Source organism: Callionymus lyra, chromosome 7 (genome assembly GCF_982586985.1).
Source record: "Callionymus lyra chromosome 7, fCalLyr1.hap1.1, whole genome shotgun sequence".
Taxonomy (NCBI): Eukaryota; Metazoa; Chordata; class Actinopteri; order Syngnathiformes; family Callionymidae; genus Callionymus; species Callionymus lyra.
Window position 1 is genome coordinate 1,672,775 of NC_141824.1, and position 12,916 is coordinate 1,685,690.

General features: G+C 47.2%; 1 protein-coding gene across 2 annotated transcripts; it reads left to right on the forward strand.

Moving 5' to 3' along the window:
• The first annotated feature begins 2,642 nt into the window (after window positions 1–2,642).
• slc33a1 (solute carrier family 33 member 1) lies at window positions 2,643–10,663 on the forward strand. Of its 2 annotated transcripts, none has more exons than XM_087795452.1 (9): window positions 2,643–2,850; window positions 3,283–3,719; window positions 3,776–3,929; window positions 3,985–4,180; window positions 4,463–4,659; window positions 4,727–4,911; window positions 8,468–8,585; window positions 9,369–9,584; window positions 9,645–10,663. In XM_087795452.1, exons 2-9 carry the CDS (start codon window positions 3,322–3,324, stop codon window positions 9,807–9,809), a joined length of 1,629 nt encoding a protein of 542 aa, XP_087651578.1. In that variant the 5' UTR covers window positions 2,643–2,850; window positions 3,283–3,321; the 3' UTR covers window positions 9,810–10,663. The 2 variants fall into 2 exon arrangements, with proteins under 2 accessions (XP_087651578.1, XP_087651579.1); XM_087795453.1 differs by having other exon boundaries at window positions 2,658–2,723.
• Window positions 10,664–12,916: the final 2,253 nt, after the last annotated feature.

Genomic DNA, 12,916 nt, shown 5'->3' on the forward strand with positions numbered 1-12,916 from the left:
GTTAGACTCACAGTTAGACTCACAGTTACACTCACAGTTAGACTCACAGTTAGACTCACAGTTAGACTCACAGTTACACTCACAGTTACACTCACAGTTAGACTCACAGTTAGACTCACATTGAGACTCACAGTTAGACTCACAGTTACACTCACATCTAGACTCACAGTTAGACTCACAGTTAGACTCACAGTTAGACTCACAGTTAGACTCACAGTTAGACTCACAGTTAGACTCACAGTTAGACTCACAGTTAGACTCACATCTAGAATCACAGTTAGACTCACAGTTACACTCACATCTAGACTCACCGTTAGACTCACCGTTAGACTCACAGTTAGACTCACAGTTACACTCACAGTTAGACTCACAGTTACACTCACATCTAGACTCACCGTTAGACTCACAGTTAGACTCACAGTTAGACTCACAGTTACACTCACAGTTAGACTCACTGTTAGACTCACAGTTAGACTCACAGTTACACTCACAGTTAGACTCACAGTTAGACTCACAGTTACACTCACAGTTACACTCACAGTTAGACTCACAGTTAGACTCACAGTTACACTCACAGTTAGACTCACATCTAGACTCACAGTTACACTCACAGTTAGACTCACAGTTAGACTCACAGTTACACTCACAGTTAGACTCACATCTAGACTCACAGTTAGACTCACAGTTAGACTCACAGTTACACTCACAGTTACACTCACAGTTAGACTCACAGTTAGACTCACAGTTACACTCACAGTTAGACTCACAGTTAGACTCACAGTTAGACTCACAGTTACACTCACAGTTAGACTCACCGTTAGACTCACATCTAGACTCACATCTAGACTCACAGTTAGACTCACAGTTAGACTCACCGTTAGACTCACCGTTAGACTCACATCTAGACTCACAGTTAGACTCACAGTTAGACTCACAGTTACACTCACATCTAGACTCACAGTTAGACTCACAGTTAGACTCACAGTTACACTCACAGTTAGACTCACAGTTTCACTCACAGTTAGACTCACATCTAGACTCACAGTTACACTCACAGTTAGACTCACAGTTAGACTCACAGTTAGACTCACAGTTAGACTCACAGTTACACTCACAGTTAGACTCACAGTTACACTCACAGTTAGACTCACAGTTACACTCACAGTTAGACTCACCGTTAGACTCACCGTTACACTCACAGTTACACTCACATCTAGACTCACAGTTAGACTCACAGTTAGACTCACAGTTAGACTCACAGTTACACTCACAGTTACACTCACAGTTACACTCACAGTTAGACTCACAGTTAGACTCACAGTTACACTCACAGTTTCACTCACAGTTAGACTCACATCTAGACTCACAGTTAGACTCACAGTTACACTCACATCTAGACTCACCGTTAGACTCACAGTTAGACTCACAGTTAGACTCACAGTTACACTCACAGTTAGACTCACAGTTACACTCACATCTAGACTCACAGTTAGACTCACAGTTACACTCACATCTAGACTCACCGTTAGACTCACCGTTAGACTCACCGTTAGACTCACAGTTACACTCACAGTTAGACTCACAGTTACACTCACATCTAGACTCACCGTGAGACTCACCGTTAGACTCACCGTTATACTCACAGTTAGACTCACAGTTAGACTCACAGTTAGACTCACATCTAGACTCACAGTTAGACTCACAGTTAGACTCACAGTTACACTCACAGTTACACTCACAGTTAGACTCACCGTTATACTCACAGTTAGACTCACAGTTAGACTCACAGTTAGACTCACAGTTAGACTCACAGTTAGACTCACATCTAGACTCACAGTTAGACTCACAGTTAGACTCACAGTTACACTCACAGTTACACTCACAGTTAGACTCACATCTAGACTCACAGTTAGACTCACAGTTAGACTCACAGTTAGACTCACAGTTAGACTCACAATAGTGTCTTTTCTCTGTACATTAGAAGTTAGTGTTGGTTCGTCATAGAAGCTGCTGGTGAAGCAAAGATGCTTGAAACTCATTATATTTCAACTTAACATCTTTATTACTGGATACTCTTCACTGCCACGACACTGTTTACAAAACATTCTCTGGTTCTTAAACACCTCATTAGATTGACAAACACTTGAGTTAGTGTAGTTTTTAGTGACTGAATTAATATTGTCTAGATATGGAACTTCTTGTCTTGTTTGCTCTGAGACAAATACAAAATCATGAATTCCTCTTATGTGATAATGATGCTCTATTTTATCAAAAATTAATTTAGAATTGTAGACAGAAACATAATTATATTTTACAATAGCATCATCAAGGTTTGGTGCCAGAAATGTAAAGGAATTTAAATCATGTCTGAGAATATGAAAATAATTCAAAGTACTGTGAGATTATTCTTCAAAACAACAAGCTCTGACTATATTTCAAGCCTTGAGAATAAGAAACTATTTAGCCAAATATTTACTGTAATAAAAAAGAAGAATGAAATATATAAAGGCGAACAAAGAAGATGTCATTTCAAATTATTATGATTATCATTATTATGACAAAAACAGTCTCAGTGCTGAGCGGAACCAATGTTCAGTAATGTTTGTACACGTCAGCTGAATTCGCCGGACAGGTTAAGGTGTTGCACCGCATTCACTTCCGACTCTTCCTTCACGGAAAGACACGAGAAAACGTCAATTTTTTTCTATGAAAGAGGAAGAAAAGTAATATTCTGTTGTTCGTCGATTACATCGTGAATCTTTCTTGTTTTACTAAGAGTCGAGTTGAAAGCATTTATCGCCGTGAATGGTGACAGACTATGGATGTGTTTTCTCTGGACTTCACTGTCAGGTGTGTTGTGTTCACGTGTTTTCTTTCTCTATTTATTTACACGGATGGACTTTTAAACATTTGGACACTGACGCTGCCGTGTCTGCAGAACTCTGCGCTGATAAGGAAAATACATCAGACAGCTGTTGTCATGTTTGACAGCATGTTTGGGTTTATTTGTTTTTTGAAGTGTCGTCTGATGGTTTCGTTCACACAGTTACACCTATTATCACTGAAGTCTAGCAACATTGTTAACAGGCACAGAGAAGCGAAAAAGTCCGGTTCATGCTTGTGTGGAAGTGAGTCATCAGATGATCGAGTCTTGCGTAAAGTTTCCTTATCACAGTATTTAATGATTAATACAGTAAATGATCATTAGTGAGCGAGAAACAAGAACCTCAAATACATCAGGGAAGTCGACATTTTGATAATAACCTTCCTTGTTCTCCACAGATGATCTGACCCCTCGGAGCGCTCGACGCCCAGCCTGTCATGGAACACCCAGATTCCTACAAACACATGAACGGACGCCAGAGAAAACTGGCGGGCGTCTACTTTCAAAATGACGGAAGAGGAAGAAGTGACAGAGAAATAGGATCTTCAGACCCTGAAGACCAGCTGAGTCTCATCCCACAGTCGGACTCAGAAGACAGGATGCCTCCTCAGCCTGGGATTCAGGGTGAGATGGGGAACGTCTTGCTTCTCCTCTTTCTGTACGTCTTGCAGGGAATCCCTCTGGGACTGGCCGGCAGCATTCCTCTGATCCTCCAGAGCAAGAACGTCACGTACAGAGACCAGGCCTTCTTTAGCTTCGTGTTCTGGCCGTTCAGCCTCAAGCTGTTCTGGGCGCCTCTAGTGGACGCGCTTTACTTCACCAGGTTCGGTCGAAGGTGGGTTCATGTCGGTCCAAACATCTGCTCTCATGACTAACGTCCGGCGTCTGCAGGAAGTCGTGGCTGGTGCCAACCCAGTACCTGCTGGGCCTCTTCATGCTGTTCCTCTCCATGAAAGTGGACTCGCTGCTGCAGAGTGAAGGAGGTCCTGATGTCGTGACTCTCACGGCGGTTTTCTTCATGCTGGCGTTCCTGGCAGCCACGCAGGTTAGAACCCGTGACCCCCGGCAGCAGGTCCACAGCTCACGCCTCTGTGTCTCAGGATATCGCGGTGGACGGCTGGGCGCTGACCATGTTGTCCAGACAGAACGTAGGATACGCATCGACCTGCAACTCTGTGGGTCAGACGGCAGGATACTTCCTGGGCAACGTGCTCTTCCTGGCTCTGGAGTCGCCAGACTTCTGCAACAAGTACCTCAGGATGGTCCCCAGAGAGACGGGCATCGTGACCTTGTCAGGTACGAGACAGAAGAACTTATTTGTGAACAAGGTTGAATCATTAAAGCTTTAGTTAACGAGCTTTGATGGTTACTGTCCACACACTCAGGAGCGTCAAAGAAAATGTTTATTTACTAAACAATTTGGTGACAAAAAAAACAGAAAATCTCACAATCAGACTTTGAAACACTCCAGTCATCATCACTTTATTTGAATAACTGATGACAAACACAAACACACGTAAACCAGCGTTACATGAATATTCCATGTTGAAGCATCAGTTTATATGCAACGACCCGCAGACTTCCTGTTCTTCTGGGGCGTGGTCTTCCTGGTCTCTACCACCCTGGTCGCCATCTTGAAAAGAGAGAACGCTCCTCGCAGAGGAGGCAGGTCCGAGGACGAGACCGAGGGCGTCATGGAAACGTACAAGCTGCTCCTGTCAATCACCAAAATGCCGGCCGTGTTCACCTTCTGTGCGTTGCTTCTGACCGCTAAGGTAGGCCACGCCCCTCCTCCCTCACGCCTCACTTTGCGTTGGTGTCGTGACCCCCGGTTGTTCTCAGGTGGGGTTCTCTGCGGCAGACGCGGTGACGGGTCTGAAGCTGGTGGAGGCAGGTGTTCCCAAAGAGCAGCTGGCGCTGTTGGCGGTTCCCATGGTGCCTCTGCAGATCCTGCTGCCGCTGGTCATCAGTAAATACACGGCAGGACCGCGACCGCTGGACGTCTTTTACAAGGCTTTTCCCTTCAGGTGAGCTCGCCCTCATGCTCGCCCTCATGATCGCCCTCATGATCTCTCTCGCCCTCATGATCGCCCTCATGATCGCCCTCATGATCGCCCTCGCCCTCATGATCGCCCTCATGATCGCCCTCATGCTCGCCCTCATGATCGCCCTCATGATCGCCCTCATGATCTCTCTCATGCTCGCCCTCATGATCTCTCTCATGCTCGCCCTCATGATCGCCCTCATGCTCGCCCTCATGATCGCCCTCATGCTCGCCCTCATGATCGCCCTCATGCTCGCCCTCATGATCGCCCTCATGATCGCCCTCATGATCGCCCTCATGCTCGCCCTCATGCTCGCCCTCATGCTCGCCCTCATGATCGCCCTCATGATCGCCCTCATGATCGCCCTCATGATCGCCCTCATGATCGCCCTCATGCTCGCCCTCATGATCGCCCTCATGATCGCCCTCATGATCATGATCGCCCTCATGATCGCCCTCATGATCGCCCTCATGCTCGCCCTCATGATCGCCCTCATGATCGCCCTCATGATCATGATCGCCCTCATGATCGCCCTCATGATCGCCCTCATGCTCGCCCTCATGATCGCCCTCATGATCGCCCTCATGATCGCCCTCATGATCGCCCTCATGCTCGCCCTCATGATCGCCCTCATGATCGCCCTCATGATCATGATCGCCCTCATGATCGCCCTCATGATCGCCCTCATGATCGCCCTCATGATCGCCCTCATGCTCGCCCTCATGATCTCTCTCATGCTCGCCCTCATGATCGCCCTCATGCTCGCCCTCATGATCGCCCTCATGCTCGCCCTCATGCTCGCCCTCATGCTCGCCCTCATGATCGCCCTCATGATCGCCCTCATGATCATGATCGCCCTCATGATCGCCCTCATGATCGCCCTCATGATCGCCCTCATGATCGCCCTCATGATCGCCCTCATGATCGCCCTCATGATCGCCCTCATGATCGCCCTCATGCTCGCCCTCATGATCGCCCTCATGCTCGCCCTCATGATCGCCCTCATGATCGCCCTCATGATCGCCCTCATGCTCGCCCTCATGATCGCCCTCATGATCGCCCTCATGATCGCCCTCATGCTCGCCCTCATGCTCGCCCTCATGATCGCCCTCATGATCTCTCTCGCCCTCATGCTCTCCTTCACGCTCTCCCTCATAATCTCGCTAGCCCTCATGCTCACCTTCACGCTCCCTCTCTCCCTCATGCTCGCCCTCTCTCTCCCCCTCTCTCCCTCTCTCTCTCCCTCACGCTCTCCTTCACGCTCCCTCTCTCCCTCATGCTCGCCCTCTCTCTCCCCCTCTCTCCCTCTCTCTCTCCCTCACGCTCTGCTTCACGCGCTCTCTCTCCCTCCCTCTCTCCCTCATGCTCGCCCTCTCTCTCCCCCTCTCTCCCTCTCTCTCTCCCTCACGCTCTCCTTCACGCTCCCTCTCTCCCTCATGCTCGCCCTCTCTCTCCCCCTCTCTCTCTCCCTCACGCTCTGCTTCACGCTCTCTCTCTCCCTCATGCTCGCCCTCTCTCTCTCCCTCTCTCTCTCCCTCACGCTCTGCTTCACGCTCTGCTTCACGCTCTCTCTCTCCCTCATGCTCTGCTTCACGCTCTCTCTCTCCCTCATGCTCGCCCTCTCTCTCCCCCTCTCTCCCTCTCTCTCTCCCTCACGCTCTGCTTCACGCTCTCTCTCTCCCTCATGCTCTGCTTCACGCTCTCTCTCTCCCTCATGCTCGCCCTCTCTCTCTCCCTCACGCTCTGCTTCACGCTCTCTCTCTCCCTCATGCTCGCCCTCTCTCTCTCCCTCACGCTCTGCTTCACGCTCTCTCTCTCCCTCATGCTCGCCCTCTCTCTCTCCCTCACGCTCTGCTTCACGCTCTCTCTCTCCCTCATGCTCGCCCTCTCTCTCTCCCTCTCTCTCTTCCTCATGCTCGCCCTCTCTCTCTCCCTCTCTCTCTCCCTCACGCTCTCCTTCACGCTCTCTTCTTCTCCCTCATGCTCGCCCTCTCTCTCTCCCTCTCTCTCTTCCTCATGCTCGCCCTCTCTCTCTCCCTCTCTCTCTCCCTCACGCTCTCTCTCTCCCTCATGCTCTCCCTCTCTCTCTCCCTCATGCACTCCCTCTCTCTCACCCTCTCTCTCTCCCTCACGCTCTCCTTCACGCTCTCTCTCTCCCTCATGCTCTCCTTCACGCTCTCTCTCTCCCTCATGCTCTCCCTCTCTCTCACCCTCTCTCTCCCTCACGCTCTCCTTCACGCTCTCTCTCTCCCTCATGCTCTCCCTCTCTCTCTCCCTCATGCACTCCCTCTCTCTCACCCTCTCTCTCTCCCTCACGCTCTCCTTCACGCTCTCTCTCTCCCTCATGCACTCCCCCTCTCTCACCCTCTCTCTCTCCCTCACGCTCTCCTTCACGCTCTCTCTCTCCCTCATGCTCTCCCTCTCTCTCACCCTCTCTCTCTCCCTCACGCTCTCCTTCACGCTCTCTCTCTCCCTCATGCTCTCCCTCTCTCTCTCCCTCATGCACTCCCTCTCTCTCACCCTCTCTCTCTCCCTCACGCACTCTCTCTCCCTCATGCACTCTCTCTCTCTCACCCTCTCTCTCTCCCTCACGCTCTCCTTCACGCTCTATCTCTCCCTCATGCTCGCCCTCTCTCTCTCCCTCTCTCTCTTTCTCATGCTCGCCCTCTCTCCCTCTCTCTCTCTCTCTCCCTCACACTCTCCTTCACGCTCTCTCTCTCCCTCATGCTCTCCCTCTCTCTCTCCCTCATGCACTCCCTCTCTCTCTCCCTCATGCTCGCCCTCTCTCTCACCCTCTCTCTCTCCCTCATGCTCTCCTTCACGCTCTCCCTCATAATCTCGCTCGCCCTCATGCTCGCCCTCTCTCTCACCCTCTCTCTCTCCCTCACGCTCTCCTTCACGCTCTCTCTCTCCCTCATGCTCTCCCTCTCTCTCTCCCTCATGCACTCCCTCTCTCCCTCCCTCATGCTCGCCCTCTCTCTCACCCTCTCTTTCTCCCTCACGCTCTCCTTCACGCTCTCTCTCTCCCTCATGCTCTCCCTCTCTCTCTCCCTCATGCACTCCCTCTCTCTCTCCCTCATGCTCGCCCTCTCTCTCACCCTCTCTCTCTCCCTCATGCTCTCCTTCACGCTCTCTCTCTCCCTCTCTCTCTTCCTCATGCTCGCCCTCTCTCTCTCCCTCACGCTCTCCTTCACGCTCTCTCTCTCCCTCATGCTCGCCCTCTCTCTCTCCCTCTCTCTCTCCCTCACGCTCTGCTTCACGCTCTCTCTCTCCCTCATGCTCGCCCTCTCTCTCTCCCTCTCTCTCTCCCTCATGCTCGCCCTCTCTCTCTCCCTCTCTCTCTCCCTCATGCTCGCCCTCTCTCTCTCCCTCTCTCTCTTCCTCATGCTCGCCCTCTCTCTCTCCCTCACGTTCTCCTTCACGCTCTCTCTCTCCCTCTCTCTCTCCCTCATGCTCGCCCTCACGCTCCATAGATGGACACAAATCAATCAATCAATCAATCAATGGATGGATCCAGCATCTCTCTCTCCTGCTGCAGGTTGATCATCAGCCTGTTGTTTGCTCTGCTGGTCTTCTGGACTCCGAGCGTCAAACAGGACGGAGGTTTCCCGATGTATTACTTCGCTCTGGTGCTGCTGAGCTACGCCGTCCATCAGGTTTCATTCTTCTTGACACTTTTAGATCCGATTCAGTCGCTCCTGCTTCAACAGTTGATGCTCGACTCCAGAAGAATCCATGAAGTTTTCAAGAAGAAAAGTCAAGTTCTTTAAAAACATCACGTTTACGATGAAACCTTGAAACTTGAAGAAGGATTTTAAAAACATTTGTCACAGATACTGTTGGATGTTTGGTTTTAAATAGAATAAATTAAATATAAATACATAAAATCTTACGTATATAATAAAATTAAACTAAATAAATGACTCTAAAATAAAATAATTCAATTAAAATAAACTGTTCATGAAGATATGAAATAAAAGTTTCTGTTTTAACTCAACAGAAATGAAGATGGAAAGTTTTGAACTAAGAAAGTTAATTTCATACAAAAACTAGAACAAAGTACAAACTTTAAAATAACAAACATTTACTTATTATTTTATTATGTTACTCAATACTTTCTATATTCAAATACGTTCCAATTATTCAAAAATGAATATTTTTTAATTCGTAGTTTTTAACTTCAATATAAAATGTTGTTATAATAGTGAGTAAATACTGAGCATTTATTTTTAATTAAAAACAAACATTCATTCTGAAAATATTAGTTTTTTATGAAATTATTTAGAATAAAAACAAATTAAATATTTGAATATGCAAATAATGAAATGCTAAAACAACATTTGAATAAAAAATACTTTAATAAAAGTTCTAGTCTTTAAACCACGAGAACAGACTGAATGTTACGTGCTGCTGCTTCAAAGACATCCACTCGCCTGCAGGTGGCGCTCTACAGCATGTACGTGGCCTGCATGGCCTTCCACGCCAAGGTCAGCGACCCCCTGATCGGAGGCACCTACATGACGCTGCTCAACACCGTCACCAACCTGGGCGGGAACTGGCCGTCCACGCTGGCCCTGTGGCTGGTGGACCCCCTGACCCTGAAGGAGTGTCGGGGGGCGCAGGGTCAGAGCTGCGGCTCCTCGGAGGAGGTCGAGGTGAGACCGCGACCCACGGCGCCGCCGCCGCCCGGATCTTACTAACCTGTGCGTCCGCAGCTGTGCGTGAAGGAGGGCGGAGCCTGCGTGACCACGCTGGACGGATACTACGTGGAGTCGGGCGTGTGCGCCGTCCTGGGCCTGCTGTGGTGGCTGTGGCTCGGCAAGAAGATGAAGAAGCTGCAGGACCAGAGCCCGAGCGCCTGGAAGTGCAGAGTCCACTAGAGACCAGGGAACATCAGGTCTTCACTCGATCCAAGAGTCCACTAGAGACCAGGGAACATCAGATCTTCACTCGATCCAAGAGTCCACTAGAGACCAGGGAACATCAGGTCTTCACTCGATCCAAGAGTCCACTAGAGACCAGGGAACATCAGATCTTCACTCGATCCAAGAGTCCACTAGAGACCAGGGAACATCAGGTCTCAATCCAAGCCATTTCAAGCAATCATTCATGAAATCAATTCACTTCACAAAGTGACTCTTGACGTAGAAGCTCGGCTCGAGTGAACGTTCCTTCAAATTGACCTTGAACTGAGAATGAAGATGATTTTTATTTTCCTTCATTGAACTGTTACAAACTTCTTCAACTAACGCTCCTGGAAACTTCAACATAAACTTGAATATAATCTTCAAATAAACCATTTATTTCTGCATCGATTGATTTGAAAAGATTTACGTTTGTATCACCAAAGAAAAACATGTAATTAAATGTTTAAGATATTTTTCTGTGAAGAAAAACTTTCATTTCATTGATCTTTTGTTTCTTGTGGATATTTTTAATGTTTTTAAATGCTTTTAATTGGACGTTTGTTCCGTGAAGGCAACATAGAATCATGTGACATGAAGGGAAACTTGTGCCTTATGTTTGTTTGATGAAAAAACACTACATTATTACATTATTTAACTTTTGTTTTTACTTCAGATGTTGATTTGATCACATTCCTGGGATTTTACAAACTATTAATGTTTGTAAAATCAAATGAAAATATATTTTCCACTGTTTTCTTTCTGTTCATTGAATCATCGACGCATCAGTTTCAACAAAGAACAATAAAGTTGTCTGAGGTCAAAGGTTATTCTCGTTTCCACTGCTTTGTTTTACAAATTTATATTTAAATCAAACTTTACATTTAATTACAAAAAATAATTAATCAAATAATTTAAATTAAATATATTCAATTTAATTCAACGTTATTCATGATCCAGACGATGGACCGGGATGTTCTGGTCCGTTTGGATCTCAGTCCTGAGTGGGTCAGTTGGACCAGGCTCAGGGGTCAGAGGGTCACGACCTTCACGCCTCCACGTCCAGCTCCTGCAGAGATGGAAGAAGCAGCCAATCACCGTCTCAGCAGGACGGATGATTGCTGCTGTGTGTTCTTGTCTGTTGCAGCAGAGAACCACACGCTGATGGATGACGACGGATCCACTATAACAGTGTAATACGATAAACTGCAGCAGCGTCTCGGGTTGATGGTGAGAATCTCTCAGAGACACAAAACAGTTAAACAATTCTTACAATGAGATGGTAGAAACTGCTAGATCTGATTACATCAGGAAAATGGTAGCAGCAAATAAGAAAAACCCCAAAGTTTTGTTTGACACGATTAATTCTCTCGTGTCTCCTGCTCCTCAAATCACGCCTGTCTTCTGTGAAGCTGACAGCAATGATTGTTGAGATTTTTCATTGACAAAATTAAATTGATCAAAGAGAAAATCTCTCCCCCTTTGTTTGGAACCCCTGCTGTCTCTGAGCCCCTCTCCTCCTCTTGGTCATCCTTCACTGCTGTATCTTTGGGTGATATTTCAGCACTAGTGAACAAGATGAAACCCTCCTCTTGCTCAGATGACGTCCTTTCTTGTAGGCTTTTTATCAAAGTATTTGATGTAATTGGCCCCTCGGTTACCAATATGGTGAACCTCTCCCTTTCCACAGGGGTTTTTAACAATGCATTTAAACATGCCATTGTGGAGCCTCTGCTCAAAAAGCCAGTCTTAGACCCAACTGACCTCAGTAATTTCAGGCCTATTTCTAAGCTCCCTTTCTTGTCTAAGATCTTGGAGAAGGTGGTGTCTGAGCAGCTGTCTTTGTTCCTGGATCAAAGCGACATCCATGAGAAGTTTCAGTCTTGCTTCCGTAAACATCACTCTACGGAGACAGCTTTACTGAAGGTGTCCAGTGACATCATGATGTCGGCTGACTCGGGTAAATCCACTGTTCTGGTTCTCTTGGATCTGTCCTCAGCCTTTGACACAGTTGATCACCAGATCCTGCTAAGTAGACTGAGGGATGAAGTGGGACTGTCTGGGTCTGTGTTAGAATGGTTCTCATCTTACCTTTCTGAGCAGTTTTAGTGTATCTGCCAATCAAATGAGGTCTGAATCGGCAGATCTGTTCTGTGGAGTCCCTCAAGGTTCTGTTCTGGGTCCTTTATTGTTTTTGCTGTACTTGATTCCCCTCGGTAAAATCATTCAGAGATTTCCTGATGTTTCTTATCACATTTTTGCTGATGACATCCAGCTCTACTGCTCTGTTGATCCAACTGAGCTCCAGAGGCTGAACTTAGTAAATTTCTGCTAGAAATCAAACAATGAGTGAAAACACTTTACAGCTAAATGTGGACAAAACTGAAACTCTGGTGATTGTTGATGATAAGGTTCCAGGGTTGAGTCAGTACTTGGGTGACTTAGGTCGGTCTGTCAAACTGAGCCTGAGAAACCTGGGTGTTGTATTTGATAAAGACATGTCTCTTGTTCAACACTGAAGAAAACTGACCAGAAACTGTTTCCTTCAACTGAGAAAAATCTCTAAACTTAGGAAAATGTTGTCGGAACATGATCTGGATCTTATAATCCATGCGTTTGTTTCTTCTCGTCTGGACTATTGTAACAGTTTGTTTTCATGTCTTAACAAGAAGGATCGTCTCGTCTGCACTTGATTCAAAACTCTGCAGCGAGAATTCTGAGCCGCTCTAGTAGAAGAACTCACATTTCTCCGATCCTTAAAACTCTTCACTGGCTTCCAGTTTCTTTCAGGATCATTTTAAAATTCTGGTTCTTACTTTCAGATCTATTCATGGTCAGGCTCCTCCTTACATCACTGATCTGATCCAGACTTACACTCCAGCTCGGGCTCTGAGGTCTGTGGATCAGAATCTACTTATGGTTCCACGCACACGGTTCAGGACCAGAGGAGAGAAATCTTTTCAGGCTGTTGCTCCTAAGCTTTGGAACGATCTTCTCTCTCTTTGCGCTTGACGGATCTACTGACTCCTTCAAGAAACATCTGTGTTTGATGATCTACTGACTCCTTCAAGAAACATCTGTGT